Here is a 21,277-nt window from a genome sequence, read left to right as displayed (position 1 = left end):
ATATTCTTATCCAAGTGGCCCTGCTCATCTGCTAACTTCGATATTCACTGCTCCTTCCTAGTAGTAGTAGTTGATTGCATCACTTGTTGTTGTTGATGCATTGGCCATGTTCTCTTAAATCTTGGCTTTTAGTTTGTGGAGGCCACTTTTATTCTTTCCTTTGTGATTTATTTACTTTGTTTATTATTTTTGATATAATCATCTCGTATTACTGTTTCATTATGAACGGATAAACTTAAGTCGTTAACTCATCGTAGAAATTCATAAACTTTTGGGTGGTTGTAGTTGCTGTTTGATGGTTCTCAGTGTAGTATTTTTGAACTTGAGAGAATTCATTTCCAAAGATTTAAGGTATGATGTAACACCTTATCCATTAATCCAATTGCCCATTAGCAGAAAATACCGAAGAAATTGCAAGATACGAGTAAAAATTCTCAAAGACATCATTACCGAGAAACCTACAGAAGTAAGAAAGAAAGCTCGTGTTCCAAAGGACAAATCCTATTTGAGTTTGTCAAATACTCGATAAGCTTATACAATTGCGGCGCATAAAAACAATGTTCGTCAAACCAAATGTTTGCTCTCTTTGGCTTATCACACAAATAAAAATAAAGTTAAAGAGGGACGGACCTTACACCTTTTAACATTATAAAGATATAATTAGAATCCACATAAAATCTAAAATATATTAAATATAATGCTAGTGGGTGGAAATTTTTAATTATTTTATTCTTCTATCAATTTAGTTGAGAGACAACTTCTTTTAATTCATCATAAAGGTAACATGCCTAACATGCTCATAAAGAAAAACAACTACCAAATGTATTAATGCATTTTCATTATTATACCATCCAACATAACAGCCTCCTATCATTTTTGCTTTATGTAGCTAAGTAACTAACTATATAGAATATGTTCCACATAAAGAGTAAAGCAAAAGCAAAATAACACATCTTATCTACATTTATCTTTTTATACGGAATCTGATATGATAACACAATGAAATAGAGTATTAACATACTATAACTAGTTACATTGTGTTGATAGTGCAAAAAATTCTTTATATTGTCACTATATATAACTAGGAGATTCCCTTGCTTTTCTACACAAATCGGCTCCGCGATATAAAAAGTTACTTGTTGTAGGTCAACTTAACGTATAAAAGTTCTCTACGATGTCTAAGCAAAAATCCCTTTTCAAAATATCTATATTGTTCGAACTCTTCAATAATGTATAGGGGTGCCTGTCGAATTCTCCAAAAGTAATGCATTTTTGGAGGATCTAACACGGGTGCTATTGGAGAGTCCGAGCAACATAGCAAAATATTACTCCCTCCGTCCCAAATTATGTTTCATCATTTCCTTTTTAGTCCGTCCCAAAATAAGTGTCGACTTTCCTTATTAGGCAACTTTTTAAAGAGACAATTACCCTTTTGCTCCTATTGGTCCCACTTAATTAAAAAAAAGATATTGACACATTTTTTTATAAAGGATAATTTGGTAAACTTTACCAAGTCTTCCCTTTTTGCTTAAACTCCGTGCCCGGTCAAATGGCGACACATAAAATGGGACGGAGGGAGTATAAGTTTCTTTCTGTGGCTTTAATAACAATAGATTCATGTTATTAGATTGGACTAATCTATATACCACAATTCCCTTCATGGCAGTTTCTTGATCAAGTTTAGCTAGGGTTATAATTCTCCATCAAGTCCCTACTATGCTCCATCAGGGGCGAATTTAAGTGGCGGGGAAGGGGGATGAACCTCCTTCACCGGCAAGCTATCAACTTTCTTGAAGTCAAAGCTAAAAAGCAGTAGGTACATTCCCTAGTATGCTCCATCAGTGGACGGAGTTAGTGGGGCGGAAGGGGGTTCATCTCAGACGAACCTCCTTCACCGGAAAGTAGAAGGTACACTGCCTATCAACTTTCTTGAAGTTAAAGCTTAAAAGCAGTAGGCACATTCCCTATCAAGTCCCTCATATGCAACAGACATTCAATAAACAAGAAGTTTTTGAAGCTACAAACATGCTGCAAATGGCTGAGGTCATTATATCAACATGGAAATCGGGGCGGGGATAATGACAATGAAAGCAAATGTGAACTAAGATCCAATACAAACAATCAGGCAATCAATGCAGCTCATGACTATTTTGCACCACAATTTTCCATGTAGTCGTTGTCTAATACAAGCAGGGACCTCAACACTCAATAGACACATCATATCAAGTTGTTTCTTGGCTGGCAGATCTAGTATTCAAAAGCAAATTGACCTTGCATCATTTTGATTATTGAGATATTTGCTAGACAACCAATTGATTAGTTCAGTATTTAGCAGAACCCCAGATCGCCAATCTTTTTCATAACAAGAATTGACACTAAAAATGCTATCTTAATAATCAATTGAAACAATGCAATTATGCAAAGTAGGAAAGTACACTTGTTTTTGGGCAAGATATATTGGGAGGACAATTCTCCCACAAAAATATTACAGAGAGAGAACAATATGTAAAGAATCAGTCTTTCTTTGTTGTAGTTGGATCAAAGGAGTGTAAAATTACAGAAAGGGGAAAAGTAAAAGAGACAACTTTATTCTCTTTAACCACCCCACAATCAAGAACAATTATATAGAGGGAAGAAAAGCATAGCACATGAACTTTTTTCCATCTTACCCCATCTTTCTTCCTATACAGTGGAATATAATCCAACCACTTACACCCCACCCCACCCCCCTCCCACTCAGAATGAATTCTAATAGACCAAAAAAAAAAAATTGTACCTTTGTGTTGCATCATCAAGATTGAATCTTTCATACTATCATCATTCATCATCAATGTGCTGTTACTTTAGACCTCTTCTTGGCTTCACTGTAAAGCACCACACCCATTACTGTCACCGCAAATCCTGTTATGCCCATGATGTTCACTGGATTCCTGAATATCAAAACTGACACGACTGCGGCCACCGCAGCCTTGGCATTCCCCAAAACTTGCAGTGTCAAGGCACTTGTATGCTTCGTGACCAAGAAATTAGTCAAGTTCACCAAATAAGCAACCGTGGCATTACCAATCAACAAGAATACCATAAATCCATCTTCCCTTGCTTTCTCCAATGTAATCGCTGCCACATTCCCCTCAATGTATAGCGTAAACGGAAGCAAAATCACTGCTGCCATAGGAGCCATGTATAACAACAGATTCATCGAGTGTAATTTCTCAGCATCAGAGGTTAACAACAACCCCTGAACAACAGATTTCAATGCTCTCCCAGCAGTTGAACCTAACGCCATCAAGAACCCGAACAAATGGAACAATGGCTCACTATTGCTAGCCAAAACAATACCAAGAACCACAGGAACAAGAGCTAAATAAACCTCAGCAGTTTCTTTCTTACAAGTAATCACAAAAGCAAATATAGCAGTAAAAAACGGAGTGGTAGCACCAATAGCTTGATTAAACGATACAGGAAGATACCTCAACGACGTATTCCCACACACAACACTAAAACAAAAAATAGCACTCAAAGCAAAAATCTTGAAGAACTGTTTCCTGCTATGTATCTGCTGAAAAGGAACAACTTCAAGCCACTTAATAGCAACTAAACTATAAGTACCACATGCCAACATATGCAACATAGTCAAGAATATGGGATACCTATAACCATAAAAACTCAACAGATACTTATTAAGCAACAACACCCCAATATTTGAACAATACCAAGAAGCAATAATAAGTGCAGTAAGTACATTTGGTGACACCAATGAACTTATCCCACCATACTGTTGTTGCCTGATTTCAGCAGTTGGGGTTACTGGCATATCCAAAACTTGGTCTTGTGGTGACTCCAATCTTGGATTGCTTCCCCTTCTTGTTGTCCATGACTGTGCCTCCACCATTACAATGCTTTAGGCTCCAGCAACTCACCAAACACACTATAAAAATTCAATCTTTTAAACACACTATAAAGACATTCAAGATTTCACAGTACAATTTCAAGAAAATTATAAGGGGTGTCTAGTGAGCTAATGTTGTGAGTATTTGGCTATATGGGAGTTTGAGATCTGGATAGGGTACTGGCACTAGTAATAAGGTTGGTGGGAAAATTTGGGGTTTGATCTATTTGAAGGGTCAAGATTTAGATTTCAAATGAGGGAGGAAATCTTGGCCATTGGATGAGAATTAAATGAGTTGAATAATACTCTCTCCGTCCACTTTTACGTGTCGTCCTTTCCTTTTTAATCCAACAACAATATATCCAATATATTCTCATAAAATGGAGTTTGAAATAGGACGGTCTGTACCACTACCTCATACGTGAGCTAGAAAAATTATTTCTAATAGACACTCGGCTCAAGACTAGTACCTCATAAGAGGATAGAGTGCACGCAATTCTTTTTCGTTTTACTCCGTCCCAATTATTTTATTAGACTTATAGTCACACCAGCATCTGATTAAGAGCATAATTTTTAAAAGACTTCATTTTTTATAAATAAAATATTATGTCAAGTCAAAAAATATCAGGTAAAATAAATAAATGAAAAATTTGATGATTATTTATAGCTGTGAAAAAAGTGTCGGTAATGTATTGGCTGTTTTATGCTTTACGTACTGTAGCACGTGCTGTCTAAACGTGTGAGCTGTAACGGTTGGGCCAATAGGAAATTAGGATTGTCTATCTAACATTCCCCCTATATTTTATCCTATTTTATTAATGGAGAGGGAGAAATTTTTTTTTTTGTGTGTAGTATTTGTTGAAATTTAATAAAATGTGTTTAATTAGTCAATTTGAGTCAAATACATTGTATGGACAATTGACAAGGTAAGACAGTTTGGTGCGATGAAGCTCCACAATTTGTGGGGTTTACTTTGCATTTTTATCAAAGCTTTTTTTTAAGATTTGAACAACAATTTTATTAGTTATTTTAAGGTTTTCTTTCATTTGAACAAAATAATTTGAAATTTAGAAAAAATATATTTTTTGAAATTGGAGTTACATCTGGACATGAATAGAAATTGGAGTTATATTTGAATTTTTGCAAGTGGTTTTGAGTGAAACAAGTTGTTGATGTTACTCGAATTCCAATTTCTTTGAAAAATTAACAATTTTATATTTATTCGCTTTTCGAAATAATATTTTCTTTAAAAAAAAAAAAAGAAAAATATCCATGGCCAAACAAAATAAAAGAAACTCTTCTTTGTTTTGCATTTCATTTTGGAGCCAAATACTACTGCTACTAATATACAAAGATATAAACGCATATTAAGTGAGAATTGATGTAATGTTTTTATACATTTTCAAAGCAATGCATCAATATTTATTTATTTATTTCAAGATAATGACTTATTAAAGATATAACTGCACATTAAGTGAAAATTGATGTAGTGTTTTTATACATTTTCCAATCGATGCTTCATTAATTATTTATCTACTATTCCAAGATAATGACTTACTCAATTCTTTTTAAAACTCCATTAAAGTCAATAATGATGATGATACAAAACGGGTTGGAGAAAGTAATTGGCAATCAAGATTGTTGGTTGACCGAGCAAAAGAAAATCATTTTAACTGGGTCTTCATTAATACAGTAATATTTTGCTAAACAAGAAAGGAAAGCTTATTAATTATATTATAAAAAATAGCCTTCTATAACAAGATTGTTGCATTCACTAGTAGGACCTAATGCACCAATAAAATGGCATTTAATAGTATGGCCTAATGATCAATTTTTTTTAATTCCCATTTGGTTTAGTACCAAACGATCCCTAAACAATATAGTTATCTCGATAAAATAATCAGAGATATACACAAAGAAAAACGATCGTAGAATCATTATCTTATTACATTATGTTTTGAAATCAATTGAAAGCTCAATTAAATCGTAATCAGACATGACATATATTATAAAGGCGTGATACATAACATAAATGTGTCATTTTAATTTAGCTTCAACTTTCATCGAAAGTTGGAGGCCATAGTTATGAACTGAGGCCAAGTTAGGATTTGAGGCAAATCCCAAGCCCAAATACAACAATAGCAACATACTCATTGTAATCCCACAAGCAGGATAGAGTATTGTAACCAGACCTTATCTTTGCCTTAACTAAGGTAGAGAAGTTACTTATTTCTAATACATGCTCGATCGATTCAAAGCAAAAAGGACAATCTGGTGCTCTAAAGCTTCCGCTATATGCAGGATCCGGGAAAGGCCGCCGCCGCAAGGGTGCATTTCTGCCAGAAGCTATTTCCAAGGCTTAAACCCGTGATCTCCTGATCACATGACAGCAACTTTATCAATTACTCGAAGGCTCTCATTAAGACACTCCACTCAAATTAATTTTTAAAAAATACACCATGCATGTCCAAGTGAACAACTTGTGCTACTAATACTAATTAATTTATTGGTGGTGCAATGGAGAAAGTACTTGTATCTGGTTCAGAATTCTGATGATCTTGTGTTGCTGCTACTCTCATGTTGATTTTAGAATTACTAGACAATTCCAAGTTTGATGAAGCTGTTAATTCCACACACTTTCTTGAACGACGTTGGTGTCTGCCTCTGTGCATGTGTTTCTCACAGTATTTGTGATTTAGGACGACACCTTTGCTACATCTCCATTTCTTGCCATCAGTCCTCCTACATCTTCTTGGTTCTGTTTCCATCCTACTTTTAGCTTCCCAACACAAGTGTCCATACCCCATCACTGCCCCCAAAAAAAAATACTCATAAGTAATTAGTACTGTATTTGGTTCATATTACAACAACAACCTATCCGATGTATTCCCTCATAGTGGGATCTGAGGAGGGTAGAGTGTACGCAGACCGTATCACTATCTTAGGTGAAGTAGAGAGAGGCTATTTCCGATAGACCCCTGGCTAGTACTGTATTTTGTTCATATTATCTGTCTTTAAAGGTTTTCTTGTGTGCTAGTAAAAAAGAGATTAAGTTATAATATATTATTAGTATAAAGAATTTTTACATTTGCATGTGGATGCATAGGGGTGTACCGGTTTCAAGTCAACTTTTTTCGTTGAAAAATTATACATTATGTGAGCATGGGCGGACCCACGTGCAATTTTCGGGTGCTTGAGCATCCACTAAACTCGACGTAAAAGAGGCATAATTATATAAGAAATAGTGAAAAAATGGTAAAATATATACAAAAGCACCTAGAGAACAAAAGCATGGTTGGGTGCTTTAGCTTTAAACATAACTTTCATGTCTCTCATCCTGGGATCAAATCCCTGTAGCTGCATTTTTTTTACTGTATGTGAGTAAAGTAAAAAAATGAACATTTTTCTTCCAAGTTGTTGAGTCCATTGACGTAGGATTTTTTTTTTTAAAAATCCCCTTGTTTGAATTTATATAGCTCTGCTACTAAATTACACCATCGAGTCCCTTTACATGTTGTATAGCAGGTAATCTATATTAACAGTTTGTCTTATTTCCAATATGACATTTTCCACATTTTTAGGACAGTTAATTGTAACGTATGCACTAGAGCAAGATTTACTAAACTTCACTGTACATCTTAACATGAATCTATCAAAACTATAAAAAAAAAAAGCAGCTCGTTCCACTAAACTCTCTAGTTATCCACAAATTTGAAGAAAGGTTGAACCACATTTTGTCTTATATCACCTTACATTAATGCAAGAAATTATTTTCACGGCTTAATTAACGACAAGAATATATCTAGAATAAAAAAGAAGGTAAAATGCTAGAAGCAGAAGGGTTAAGTGGAAACTTACAATTGAAACCATCATGAAGACGTTTAAAGGAGCAAGTAAAAGACTTGCATATAGGAATAATGAGATGTGAGGGAACAGGTAGCCCAGCTTCTATATACTTGTAGATGAATAATTGTTGCTCAAATTCTTGCCTTTGTAGAAATGTAAATCCATAGCCATTAGTACTATATTTTGAGTAACTAAGTTCAAGATTTAGCCCAAGTTCAATTGAACATTTTGCTCCCCCACTTGATTCTGCATAGAAATTAATAAAAACAAGAAGAATGAGATATGGATTACTCCCTCCGTTTCTATTTGTTTGACCTATTTTGATTTTACACACAGTTTAAGAAAGTAATAGACACTTTTGAATTTTGTTGTGTTAAATTCAAGATATGTTAAATGTATCAAAATATTTTTAACATCTAAAAAGAAAAACATGTCAACCTAAAATAGAAGAAGTAATTACCATTATAACAGTTTTTTCTGCTAGCAGTATTCTTGGGAGGTGAGATTTTGAGTTCCATGGAAGATGAGAGATTTTGATATGTTTTTTTTTTTTTTTTTTTTTTTACTTTGTGTTTCTTTTAATATTCTCTGCTGCTGATATGTGCAGATAAAAACAATTGAAATAATGTCAGAGACAGCAAAGTCTTCTGACATAGTCAGAAAATTTGGCAGCTACCATAGTTGGATTTTGGGTATTTTTACTTTTGTACTTACTGTTTGTATAGTCCAAGATAACAAAAACTAGCAAATGAGTAATTTTAAAAGCAACATAGGTAAAGTATCATCGATATTGTATTGGGTGTGTCTTTAGAGCATGGTAGAAATTTTATCAATTACGATTTCATTCATGTAATCTATAAATAGCCTACTTCTTTCATCTAGAGGCATCATCTGAAAGCATCAAAGTAATGAAAATATTCCATTACTTTGAGCTTATATTGATTTGTCTTTGCTATTCTAGGAAAAACAGTGTTTCTCGAGACTGCATTAAGAAATAAAACAGTAGCTGCAATATTACAAGGTGTGAAATTGAGAAAAGATTACAAAGTAATGGATTGAACTTCCAACTATAACAAGATGAAAGTCCTCAATTGATTGAGCTATATAAATTTTAATTTTTGTTTCAATTTATTTGCCGTACTTTACTTTATTCACAACTTTACCTTATATAAATGTGAGGCTTGTATATAATTCAGATTCTACTTATGAAATTATACTGAAATACTGTTATTGCTGGACTTTTTTAATTCGTTTCAGTAAGAATATCTTTTTTGCTTTTTAAAAACTCTTTACTTACAAGTTACAATTTTAGAGAGACATGATCAAGACCATAAAATTAAAAGAACACTTTAATATATTAACATATTAAGATATAGTTAATTTAAGATCATAATTAATTTTTAATTCAACACACTGAAGACTTTTTAATTTAAGTCTTCAATATTGACCGTGCACGTAACAGAAATTTTAGTGTTGTCTTCATTGACAGTATATAGCGAAAATTTTAATTCACCAATTTTTATTTTTTTAAAAACTTTCTTGGATAGAGTGTAGCTGGATAGGAAATTCCTTACGTCACCATAGAATTTTCTTCTCTCAGAAAATTAAACTGAAACTGTCAAATTTGGCCAATAATTACCCCAAATTGTGTGTCTTCTTGTAATTGAAGGGTCTATTACAAAACAAAAACCTTCCTACCTTCCTAAAACGTTGCTGTTTTTGAAGCTTTCTTGCTAGCCCAAGAAGCTTTATACTCAAGTGGCAGTTAGTAGAAGAGGTAAAGTTTCGATTTTTACTATGTGGGTGTTACTGATTTTACGTTTTCTACTTATTGTGCTCGAATCTGTCTCGTTTGTTATCCATAAAATTGCTGTTTGATGTTGATAAATAAGTATTACATCTGATGAATGCTTCCTGTTTGACGAAAGTCCTAAGAGATGTTGGTGTTGTTAGAAGGCATGATACATAAATAGTCACTCAAACTTGGCTTTGACTGTCGAGTAAGTACTACAACTTTGAGTATGCACATCTAGACACGTAGACTTGTCGCTAGTTTGTCAATTGAATACTCAAGCTTGTAGAATGATCATCTAGAGTATATATGCCACGGCAGCCTCGGGTCTCCACGAGAGCACTTTGTGGACAGTTGGAGTATTTAGTTGCCAGTTGAGAGTAATTTTTTTAATTGATAACGGCATGGTGTTCGGGCCAGCTTTCGCGCGCCTCGACTAATTCCACGGAATTACTTGTTACCTCCTGCGGTGTGAGAGACTTGCTATGGATGGTTTTAAGCGGGGTAGAGGTAGACCAAAGATTTGAGGCCTGCTAGGGATGGTTTTAGGTGGGGTAGAGGTAGGTTGAAAAAATATTGGAGGGAAGTGATTAGGTATAATATGGAACAGTTATAACTTACGGAGGACATGACCCTTGATAGGAAGGCGTGGAGGACGCGGACTAGGGTAGAGTTAGTGGGTAGGAGTTCGTCCATAATAGTAGGGACGAGTGTTTTTGTCTGTATCTACGCTTGTAGTTGCTTGTTCGTGGTGTTTCGGTGATGTCTTTGATTTCGAATAGATGGTTTATAGTATTATTGTGTGGGTGTCTTGTTTTCTTTATTATCTAGCGGTGTTTCTCCTATTTTTGTTGTGTGCTTTTATGTTTTTCGTTTCTTTGTTTGATTATACCGTTATTTATCCTGCGCTGGGGTCTATCGGAAACAACCTCTCTACTTCATCTGAGGTAGTGGTATGGACTGCGTACACTTTACCCTCCTCAGACCCCACTTTGTGGGAATACACTGGATGTGTTGTTGTTTTTTACTTGTTACCTCCCGTCCGCAATGGATACCTAGTAACACTATCCACCAAGGCTAGGAAAGATGGGAAGAGTCACTTAGTGTCTGTGTCTCTACTGAGATTTGAACTTGAGACATCATGTTCTCAATCCACTTAATTGGGTGTGGCCAATTGATACCAAGTTGAGGTGTTTGGACGTGGATTCTCAAAGTGGAAGTGCTTACTTGCGGCTGAGACCAAGTTTGTTTGAACTGGAACTGTTTTTTGGTTTCTCCTTAATGTTGCAAGTAAGATTCAGAATTTTGCTCTTGACTGTACAATTCCGTTTCAAGTTTCCCTTATGCGTTTAGCTTAGTTTTCTTGTTGATTAGAGAAGCCTTAGGTTTGTGTTACTTTCTTTCGAAATGTCAACTTACTGGAAAGAAATATAGGAAATCAACCTACTTGTCACTAGACACTATTGATTGTTGCATAATGTATTTGACTATTTTAAGGAAGGACACTTCCCTTATTCAACTTTTTTGAGTACGCGATGTTCTTTTTTACCTCTTCCCTTTGCTCTGTCCAGAAGACTGGAGCGTAAATGTTATCTAGAACTTTTATCTCACAATTTTCATTGAGTGAAAAAACCTTTATTGAATAATTTTATCAAGAAACCTGAACATGGCTAACCCCTCCCACTCTTTTATCCCAGCTTATAAAGGGGATAATCCTTTTGAAAGTAAAGCATTAGTAGTTACTTCTGTTTCCATAAAGCTAGGTTCACTTAATTTATGTCATTCAGGTGGCGTTTAGTCACCTAAAACTTTTACCTGAATGTGGACCTAATGTTTTGGTGATTAAGGTTCATTGATGAGACTTTGGTAGAAAATTAGTGGTGTTAGACTGTTAGGTATGTCCATTATGCTTTAGCGCATATAGCAGTCTTTTTTTATTTATTGCTTGCAATGTTTGTCTTGCAGTTGTGTAGTTTACGTGATGGCAAAGAAGCCTGAATCTGTATTCCTAGAAGAATGGCTTTGCAGAAGCAGTGGCACCCAGGAGAACGTGACACATCCTTCTCCGGCATCAGCCCAAGCTATTATCCGTGCGTGGGCTGATCTTAGAGACTCCCTTCAAAATCAGTCATTCCACTCAAATCACCTCCAATCCCTAAGGACACTCGTCAACGCACAGTTCTCTCTCTATATTGCTGATCCACAAGCAAAGCTTCTGCTGTCTATTTTGTCCTCGCAAAAAGTATCCCTTCCGCAGGATTCTTATCCTTTATTTGTCAGGCTTCTATACATTTGGGTTAAGAAATCATCTAGACATTCTCTTGGGGTCATTGATTCTGCAGTTGAGGTCCTCTTGCACCTTTTCTCTGGACATATTCATTCAAACAAAAGCTTATCTTTTTTCTCTGAAGGTGTTCTCCTCCTTGGTGCTCTTTCTTTTGTACCTTCAGCATCCGAAAAATCTAAAACGGTTTGCTTAAAATTGCTCTGCCAGCTCCTTGAAGAAGACTACAGATTGATGCGTTTGTCTGAAAGGACAATCCCGAATGTTCTTGCAGGAATTGGTTATGCTCTTTCTTCTCCTGTGAACATTTATTTTGTTAGAGTTCTCAGTTGTTTGATGGAATTGTGGGATAAAATTGACGGCCCTTCTGCTAGTTTGTCTAATGGGCTCATGATACTGCATCTGATGGAATGGAGTTTTTCAAATTTTATCAATTCTCATTCTGCAGACAAGATTGATCTCTTCAGTAGAGAGTTATTGAAAAATACACGACCTGCATTTTCTTTGTTTGCTGTAGTCATGGCTACTGCTGGAGTACTGAGAGTCATCAGTAGATCTGAACAGAAAGCACTAATGGCGCTAAAGATTTCTGCAGAGGGACGAATTGAGATTATTGCGCGCGGTTTAGTTTCGAGTGTTGGAGATGCTGATTATGCTACCATGAAGCCAAGAAACTCCTTTCTGTTACAGTGTATATCGTTAGCTTTATCTAAAACTGGGCCATTTTCTTACCAACCTCATGTGTTTCTATGCCTCACTACAGCTTTGTTGACTGAAATCTTCCCCTTGCCACACATTTATATCGGAATCCAGGAATCACCTTCTGGCAACTTGGTGGGATTAGTTCTCAATGAGGTCCAGCAGCATCTAGACAGCATTATTTTTAAGGAAGCAGGGACCATAACTGGTGTCTTTTGCAATCAATATGTCATGGCTGATGAAGAAAACCGAAGTGCAGTAGAGGATATCATATGGAATTACTGTCGGGATGTCTATATGTGGCATCGGAAGGTTGCGTTGATGCTTGGAGGTAGGGAGGAAGCACTATTAGGGAATCTGGAAAAAATTGCTGAATCTGCTTTCCTCATGGTTGTGGTCTTTGCCTTGGCAGTAACAAAGCACAAGTTAAGTTTAAGTGCCCCCCAAGAAATTCAAATGAAACTTTCAGTGAGAATATTGGTTGCATTTTCTTGCATGGAATATTTCCGTAGAATGCGTTTGCCAGAGTATATGGATACGATCAGAGCAGTTGTTACAAGGGTTCAAGAGAATGAACATGCCTGTGTCTCATTCGTGGAATCTATTCCCTCTTATGATGATTTGACAAACCAAGCTGGTTGTGACTTTCTCCTGCATGTTTTAATTGTCTATATGTTTGCTATGTTACAGTCTTTCACAAAACATCACCCTTTTCCTTGCAGTACCTTCTAGCTTTCAGAAAATGGAATATATGTGGACTACTGATGAAGTTCAGACTGCTCGGATCTTATTTTATCTACGAGTAATCCCTACTTGCGTAGAATGTATACCAGCCACTATATTCCGCAAGGTGCTGGCGCCAACCATGTTCCTGTATCCTGCATCAGATGTATAGATCTAGAAACAAATAGGAAAATCAAACCCGGCTGAATATATAAAAAAAATCCTTAATGCGTTTTAACCAGATACATGGGGCATCCAACTGGAAAATTGGCTAAAGCCTCGCACTCGGTGTTTGTCGCTTTCATGTCCTCTGGGAAGGATGCTGATCCAGATGAAAGAGATACATTAAAGGAGCAACTCGTATTCTATTATGTCAAAAGATCCTTAGAGGTAATAAAAGCTACCATGGTTAATTGCTGTGATTCTTGAACTTGTTTTCTTGTTTTCTGATTTAACTGAAAGTTCAGGGATACCCTGGAATCACTCCTTTTGAGGGAATGGCTTCTGGAGTTGTTGCACTGGTTAGACATCTGCCTGCTGGAAGCCCATCTATATTCTATTGCATTCACTGTCTCGTTGAAAAAACTGATAGCCTTTGTAGTTCAGTCAATACTACTCCAGAGACTGACTTGTGGAAGAGTTGGAATGGAGAGCTGGAGCCTTTCAAGATGTTGGATTTACTTTTCCGTCTCCTTTCTCTTGTTGATATACAAGTAAGTGGTAACAATGTTTGTCTTCAACTGCGCAGCCTAATGCTGAGCAGTTACAAGTTCAATCATAAGAGAACTTCCATGGGTATCAAATATTCTATATGAGTGATACTTCACTTTAATTGTTTAACTTCTTGTTTCTTGCTTCGCTCTAAAATTTGGGTAATTGGTATAATTTGTAGGAGCTCTTTCTTGAATTTACATAAAAGCTTTGGAAAATGGAAAATGGGTAGATGCTTTAACTATGAAAATGCTGATTTGACTTGGGTGTCCTAACTCTTAACGAAGATTTATGCCTACTGTGCCAATATAATGCACTTAACAAGGCTGATAAAAACAGTTACTTTGTTTTTGGCTCTCAGGTTCTGCCTAGTTTGATGAAGTCACTGGCACAGTTGGTCGTCAAATTACATTCAAGTGCCCAGGATATGATTCTCAATGAGTTGTACCAACATGTTGCAGAATCAGATGATGTTACACGGAAACCGACATTGGTTTCGTGGTTGCAGTCTCTGTCTTATCTTAGTTATCAAAATACTAGCAAGAAAACACCGAAAGGGGCAGCAAAAGAAATACATGATTCCATGTCAGGAACTACAGACTCATTAAGCATGAATAGAATCAGCGCACGTCTATAGGCAGTTGAGGTATACAATATATCCAATCTCATTACTTGGGCTTTCATACTCCTTTAACATGTGTCTTTCCTTGGTTTTGCTCTGGTGAAATGCTTTTGAGGCAAGAGAAAGACGCATCTGTTGAGAAAGTTACTTTTTCTTATAGGCAAAACAAAATCTGTTGAGGAAGTTGCTAATTTTGCAAACCATATATTTGTACTGGATGCATACCCTGTACTTGCAACCTGGTAGATTTTCCGGTTGTTCTAGTAAACTTATTTGTTTTATTCATAAACGAGTGATTAGTTTCTTGGCCGGCATTTTAGTGAGAGGCCTTTAAATTTATGTGGAAGTCATTGACTCAAATTGTTAATTTCACCTTGGTGTATTGTAGTTGAGATAATTTATATTTGACTTATTTAACTGAAGTTGGTAATACTACCAAAATAAGAATACACTTCCAGCATTAATCACTGGTCCCTTGATATTTCGTCACATGAATAAAACAGACAATCGTGAACAATGCTTATGCAGGATTCATGCACACCAGAAATGTGTAAGATAAGGTTAATGCTGGGATTGGTGCTTCGCTAATCTGATGAGAACATGTTCATTGTTTGAACTGCATTAGCAGATTGACTTGCAATACTGTGCATAAAAGAGTATTAGGTTTTATTGCATTGTTGGTTCTATATAAACTGGTATTACAGGGGAGCAATGGGAAAAGAATTTTAAATTTAGCAAGAAGTGATGTGACAAGTACTTACAATTATAAATTTCACACAGGAATGAGGATTATGGATTGGCTTTTCGATGTTATGTCCCACATATGTCGGTGTCTATGATTTCTGGATCCATTCCATTTTGAAGTTTCCTCTCAGAATAATTAGGATCTGTTGCAAGTAATATGTTCACCCCGGCTATCCAGGACAAATTCAACATCCAACCTCAAGGGGTGAGTTCTCATTTCCAAATGCTGCTTCCAAAACAGTTTGTGGATAGCTATGAAACTGTCTGGTGTAAAACATGTTGGTTTAATGGCTGCATCCTTGAGATTTACCATTTGTTCATGGAAACGCGGGTGTGCTTTCAGATGGCGTGAACACAAAATTCAACATCAGATTCTGTTCAATGGGGCAAGAGGAAGCATGCTGCAGGCTAAGGTTGCGACATAACTTGCTCTTGGACACTTGGTCAGGCTCCCCATTATCTCGGATAGTTCTTGCTTAGCTTGTTTATGTCTGGACCGTGAAGCAGCTATGCCATTGCTGATCCTGCAGTGGATCGGGGTGACTCTTACAATGAATAAATGATTGAAAATGTTGTAACATAGACATTATACGACTTCTGGACTATACAATTATATGTTTGATTATACTTAATTATAAATTTTTTGTTGCAAATGGTAATTAAGTACTTTACTTCTATGAACACTTATTTAAACCTTGAAAAGACTGTGAACTCTTCTATTCATGTTTCCCAGGGATGGGCTTTTTATTATGGCAAACAACGTAAATTTCAACAGTTTTGGAGCTTAATTATAGAAAATATCGACATTTTGCATAATTATTGAAATCTCGATTTTAGATCTGTATAGATACATAATTAGCTCTCTATACATTTCTTCTGATTTTGGATCTATCAAGATATATAATTAGCTTCCGATATATCCAACGAAGATATATTATTAGTTGGGTTTGGTTTATTTTCACTTGACAAAAATTTTAACACATAAATGTAGGACAATTAGACGCACAGGGAGGATATAGGGAGGATTTTTACTTGTGTTTATTCAAAGTTGGAGGATATAGATGTTGTTGAACGTATTAAATTTTTCTTTAAAATGAACCTAAAAAATAAGACAAACAAACTGAAACGGGGACCATTTTGGGAGAATGCAAAAGACCATTGTTTTTTCTCTCACATCCATCAGGGGAGTTGCCAACAGAGCCAGGAATGATGAGAGTGTCAGTGGCACGCAGTGGAGTTGTTCCATTCTTGAAACCTCTCTACCAATTCCCATTCTCCTTTTCCTCTTCAACCCTTTTCCCTAAAACTTGTTCCACAGCTTTCTCTGTCAAAATGTCGACAACCCCATCTCCTCAACTCACTCACATCATCAATCTTCCCACTCAACCCAACCAACCTGTTTCTGTTGTTGCTGCTCCCGGGGTCTCTGATATTCACTTCAGGCAAGTCTGTTTCTTGAATTGGTGGTTCTATTTGGAGTGAACGGTAAAGTTCAAGCCAAACAGTCCCTTACATAAGTGTAAGGGTTCGGGCTTTCCCAAGACCCTACAAATAACGAGAGTTTTAATGCACCGGGCTGTTTTTTTTTTTTAATTAACTGGTGGTTCTATTTTTAGCTGTCAAGTCTGGTGATTCATAGCGGTAGCTTTAGTGCGCCAGGCTGCCTTTAAGTCTGGTGATTCACACCTAATATGACATTTGTGATGAGATTTTTTTATAAGGTATTCATGATTTGGAAAAAAGGATGCTTTTTTATGTTTAAGATTAAGCATTTGTGATGAGGTTTTTTGTTTAAGTGAGCCATTTGGATATCCCTGAACTTGTTATATCTTATTTTTGTGTGTGCGTGGTTCTATTTTAGCTGATTTGTTTACTGTCCTTTTGTCCTGAGCCGGGGGTCTATCGGAAACAACCTCTCTACTTTAGAGGTAGTGGTATGGACTGTGTACCGCAGTCCTGCACTATGTGGGAATACACTAAGTATGTTGTTGTTGTTGTTGTTCTGTTTTAGCTGTCAACTTGCGGAATACATACTGAATATGGGGTTTTTAGAAGTTAAGATTTTGAAAAAGGTAGTAATATTTATGTTAAAGATTAAGCATTTTAATTGGTATGGCTTTGAATTAATGAGCTGTCTAGATGTCCTTCTGTAACAATAAAGCTTACAAGCTTATTCATGTAACCAAAAGAGCAAGATAGAAAAGGGAGGTTGCAGAAAATTTTTACAGCTGCCCCAAGTCACGTGCAGTTTCAACCAGGCGCCTGCTCACAATTTGCTAATCTTTTATTGGGCCGTCTAGCTGTAACGGACTAATAGTAATTAAAGTAACGAACACAATTGTTTTGGGACGATTTTCTGTTATATAGGTAAATCAACTGAAATTGGAAATACAAATATGAAAATGGACAGAATCAAATATAGAATAAAATAGGGAGCTCCAAGATGAGAACCTGTTAAGAAGAAGAACAGGAGAAGATAGATTTGGTCAAGTTGGACTGTCAAATGCTAAAGAGAAGAGAAAGAAGAGAAAGAGAGACAATGAGAAAGAAGAAGCAGAATTTGAGTGAGGAGGATAGCAGAAATCCGTTAATTGCAACATAGCTGCTGATAGTTGGTTATATGATTTTTCTTCATGAAATCGGAGCCGTCGGTCTTCATTACGTTAGAAAGAGTACTCAGGACCCTCCACGTCCTTCCGTTATTTTCTCTTCTAATTCAGCTCATAACACTAGCTCTTTTTCTGCATTCTAATTTATATGCAGTCCCCAATTGACCTCCATGCTCCTCCAGGCCCAACTTTGGAGTAGAGTTGTAACACCCTCCCTCATTATATCGTTCTTTCTTCTTGTGGGGTTCTCCTTTTAGCATGCAGGTTGCATAATTCATCTTCGTATGGACTCCTAGAAGTTCTTTCACAATTTTTAGGAAAAAAGCAAGCATTTATGTTAAGGATGAAGCAATTTCTTGGTATGGCTTTTGTATTGGGTTTGAGTGAGTTGTTTGGAAGTACCCCCAGTTGCTCTGTTATATTACCTTTTCAGCATTCAAGTTTTTCATGCTCAATATGGCATTTGTAGTGAGGTTTTTGTAAGTTTTTCAAGAATTTTGGGAAAAAAGGAAGCATTTTTCTTGGTATGGCTTGGGATAGAATTGGCTGTTTGAAAGTCTCTCCCGTTTCCCTTCCTTTTCTTCTTTTTTTGCCCTCTTGCTTTTGGTTACATAATTTATCCAGTAGACACTTGTAGTCAGGGTTGTGGAAAATTTTCAGAAAAGGGAGCATTTTTATGTTAAAGGCTCAGAGTTTCCTTAGTATCGTGTTGGATCGAGTGTGATGTCTGTTTTCTTGTAGGAATGCTATTGAATCCCCATTGTTCAAGCAGTGGTTAAAGAACATACAAACTGAAACAGGACTGTTGGCTAATGGAGCTATGTCTTTAAGACAAGTTCTCATTCAGGTCAGATAGTAATTTCTGTTTGTTCATTATCTTCGATGAGTTACATTGCTGGTTAATCAGTGTGTGAGAATATGGTAACATCTCCACGGCAAATTGAGTTGCTTAAGCCGTTCTAAGTTTATTAACATTGGACAATGCTGGAGGAAAATGGTCTGTCTTTTGATCTTGACCGATGCTGATTTTGACTAAATCTTTATTGAGTATGTTATGTCCAATTAACATTTATCCACCCTGTGAATATTCAGGGTGCACCTTACGCTCCTTAAATATTCCCATGCTGCCCTAACATAGCTGTCAGTCGTGCTTCTTCCTGAAACGGATAAAAAAGAAGCCTTCTTCATAATATTATGTGTTAGGACTTTTGGAATGATGCTAAGTCACATTATCAGCGACCAGAGACATATTGGGTAACACAGAATTTAATCTGCTTTAGGTCCTGTTACTGCAAGCATTAAGTTTGCTTGAGCTGATTTTCCTTTTTATGTGTTGGAGCAGGATGTGGATATGTTTGGAAAGCGTTTGGGGTTTCTAAAGTTCAAAGCAGATATTATTGATAAGGAGACAGGTCAAAAGGTATCTGAATAGAATCTCTCCATCCACTGAATATTGTATAATTCATTCAGTTGGACTATGAATAGCTTCTCTTAAAACCGTGGTCCTCAATTTATTTTGCCTATAATTGGTCTTTTTTCCTAGCATCTTAGAGCGATAGACATTAGATCACTCTTGACATAGCTTAACATTACTAACATGACAATGATGTGTTATTTCCATATTCGTTTTTCCTAGCTTGCCCTTGGTTGCATCAAGGGTAATTTCTTTCCAGTCACTATCGCCTCTTTCGTGTCTAGGTTCCTGGTATTGTCTTTGCACGGGGTCCAGCTGTTGCAGTGCTAATCCTCTTGGATTCTGAGGATGAAACATATGCTGTGCTTACGGAACAGGTAGGTCTTCCAACCATCAACTCCTTCATTCCTATAAAGTTGAAAAGTATCTCACTGAACTGATTAGTGATTACGTGAGGAAATTTGTGAAAGTTTTCTACCCCTTTCAAACTCTAAACTGCATTGAAATTGTTTGAAAGGTTAGAGTCCCAGTTGGGAGGCTAATTCTGGAACTGCCAGCAGGAATGTTGGATGATGACCAAGGTGACTTTGCTGGAACAGCAGTTCGAGAGGTCTCTCTCTCCCTTTCTAGCAAAGCATTATCCGTTTTCCAGTAAGGCTATCACATATTTATCCGTGCACAGGCATTTGATTCAGAATTACTGTTTCTGGTCAGAGTGGTTTCCATACATTTTTGTTTGCAACTCAGTCTTTAGAGAGGCGTGAGATAATAAAAAGGAAGCACAAGTTTCAAAAGTTATTTTGGATCTAATGGTGTATAGTAAATTACGGTGGCTTCAATCCGTTATGAAGGTCCCAAGGTGGTTGTATGGTCTCGTCCATAAAATGTTTGAGAAAAGCTGGTATTTGCTTTGTACGCGTTCACAAATTGTTTAAAGAGGGATGGTATTTTCTTTTGCAAAATATTTGGGAATAAACCTACAAATAGTGGATGCTGAAAGATTATGATAGGTTGTGGCATGCATTGTCTCGTCACTTTTGGCAGCTGTCCGTAGGGATATTCCACTCGCGGAGTTTCAATCAGTATAGTAGCACTGAAGTGGAAAATTAAGTGTCCACATGTCAATCCCAAGCAAGTGCCAACAGTGAGTTAATTAGGCCAAAGTTCAGGTACTAGTTTAACTTTGGATGCTGCCTTTCAAGTCTAGGTTTGGGCTTTTTATGGTAAAGTCATAGTTGTCCAACCGTCATTTTAAGGTTTGCAAGAGATTTTTAGTAGCCAAATGGACAGCAAAAAAAACCAATAATTATGTTGCCAACCTATATAGACTTTTGTATCTGGTTGACTCATCACGACCCATACAAAGTGAATATGAACTTTCTCAAAATTTTCTAGAGTGAGACAAGCTGCCCCCTTGTTTCCTCGTGGCTCAGTTCCCTTGTTTATTGATTTATTAGTGTCCTTTTTGGGCAAACCAACGGAAGTTTCTTCTTTTTTTGAGCAGTTCAGTAGAATCCAGAATCTGCTGATGTTTTTGTATGATGACCGAACTGATCCTATAAGGAACATTGTAACTTATCACACACAGCTATTTGTTTTACATATTTGACAACTTAGTTGCACTGTACTGTATTATTTCATGTTTCTTTCGAATACGTATGGCTTTGAATATAGATTAGTTTTAGCTTGTGGATGGCAAAATAAGAGAGTTTGACATATTCCCATTTGGCAGAAATTATTCAACTATTTGATCTATATGTCTCAGGTTGAGGAAGAAACTGGAATACACCTGAACGTCCATGATATGGTTGACCTCACGGCTTTTCTCGATTCATCAACCGGGGCCAGAGTTTTTCCTTCTCCTGTAAGCTTCCTTCGTCTTCTATAAGACTCAGACTACTCTCACCACATGCTTTCTGGGATTTTGTCAAAAAAAAAAAAAAA

General features: G+C 36.4%; 4 protein-coding genes across 7 annotated transcripts in view; 2 read left to right on the top strand and 2 right to left on the bottom strand.

The window, feature by feature from the left end:
* Positions 1-2,389: 2,389 nt before the first annotated feature.
* LOC107866962 (probable sugar phosphate/phosphate translocator At1g12500) lies at positions 2,390-4,387 on the bottom strand. Its single transcript, XM_016713032.2, has one exon. It carries the CDS (start codon positions 3,890-3,892, stop codon positions 2,828-2,830), a length of 1,065 nt encoding a protein of 354 aa, XP_016568518.1. The 5' UTR covers positions 3,893-4,387; the 3' UTR covers positions 2,390-2,827.
* A 1,481-nt stretch (positions 4,388-5,868) lies between these two features.
* Positions 5,869-8,506, bottom strand: LOC107852526 (growth-regulating factor 12). Of its 2 annotated transcripts, XM_016697570.2 has the most exons (4): positions 8,196-8,506; positions 7,748-7,981; positions 6,420-6,698; positions 5,869-6,264 (listed from the first exon to the last, which is right to left on the bottom strand). In XM_016697570.2, the coding sequence occupies exons 1-4, from the start codon at positions 8,251-8,253 to the stop codon at positions 6,236-6,238; spliced, it is 600 nt and encodes a 199-aa protein (XP_016553056.1). In that variant the 5' UTR covers positions 8,254-8,506; the 3' UTR covers positions 5,869-6,235. The 2 variants fall into 2 exon arrangements, with proteins under 2 accessions (XP_016553056.1, XP_016553045.1); XM_016697559.2 differs by having other exon boundaries at positions 5,869-6,698; positions 8,196-8,503.
* Positions 8,507-9,200: 694 nt separating this feature from the next.
* Positions 9,201-15,987, top strand: LOC107866972. 3 transcript variants are annotated; one of them, XR_001673082.2, is made up of 8 exons: positions 9,201-9,512; positions 11,493-13,147; positions 13,233-13,383; positions 13,476-13,623; positions 13,701-13,946; positions 14,306-14,590; positions 15,347-15,515; positions 15,654-15,987. XR_001673082.2 is itself a non-coding variant. In XM_016713040.2 (7 exons), the coding sequence occupies exons 2-6, from the start codon at positions 11,509-11,511 to the stop codon at positions 14,579-14,581; spliced, it is 2,460 nt and encodes an 819-aa protein (XP_016568526.1). In that variant the 5' UTR covers positions 9,201-9,512; positions 11,493-11,508; the 3' UTR covers positions 14,582-14,590; positions 15,347-15,987. The 3 variants fall into 3 exon arrangements, 2 of the variants coding, with proteins under 2 accessions (XP_016568526.1, XP_047271168.1); XM_016713040.2 differs by having other exon boundaries at positions 15,347-15,987; XM_047415212.1 differs by lacking the exon at positions 9,201-9,512 and adding an exon at positions 10,793-10,817 and having other exon boundaries at positions 15,347-15,987.
* Positions 15,988-16,423: 436 nt separating this feature from the next.
* The window catches only part of LOC107866998 (nudix hydrolase 14, chloroplastic), a 9,646-nt gene continuing 4,792 nt past the window's right edge, over positions 16,424-21,277 (top strand). Inside the window, exons 1-6 of the mRNA XM_047415215.1 lie at positions 16,424-16,752; positions 18,661-18,766; positions 19,262-19,339; positions 19,618-19,710; positions 19,851-19,943; positions 21,099-21,197. Coding sequence (XP_047271171.1) covers positions 16,517-16,752; positions 18,661-18,766; positions 19,262-19,339; positions 19,618-19,710; positions 19,851-19,943; positions 21,099-21,197 — 705 coding nt within the window. The 5' untranslated portion in view covers positions 16,424-16,516. The remainder of the gene's footprint in view (positions 16,753-18,660; positions 18,767-19,261; positions 19,340-19,617; positions 19,711-19,850; positions 19,944-21,098; positions 21,198-21,277) is intronic.

Source organism: Capsicum annuum, chromosome 1, assembly GCF_002878395.1.
Source record: "Capsicum annuum cultivar UCD-10X-F1 chromosome 1, UCD10Xv1.1, whole genome shotgun sequence".
Classification (NCBI taxonomy): domain Eukaryota; kingdom Viridiplantae; phylum Streptophyta; class Magnoliopsida; order Solanales; family Solanaceae; genus Capsicum; species Capsicum annuum.
This window is presented reverse-complemented; position numbering and strand designations above follow the sequence as displayed.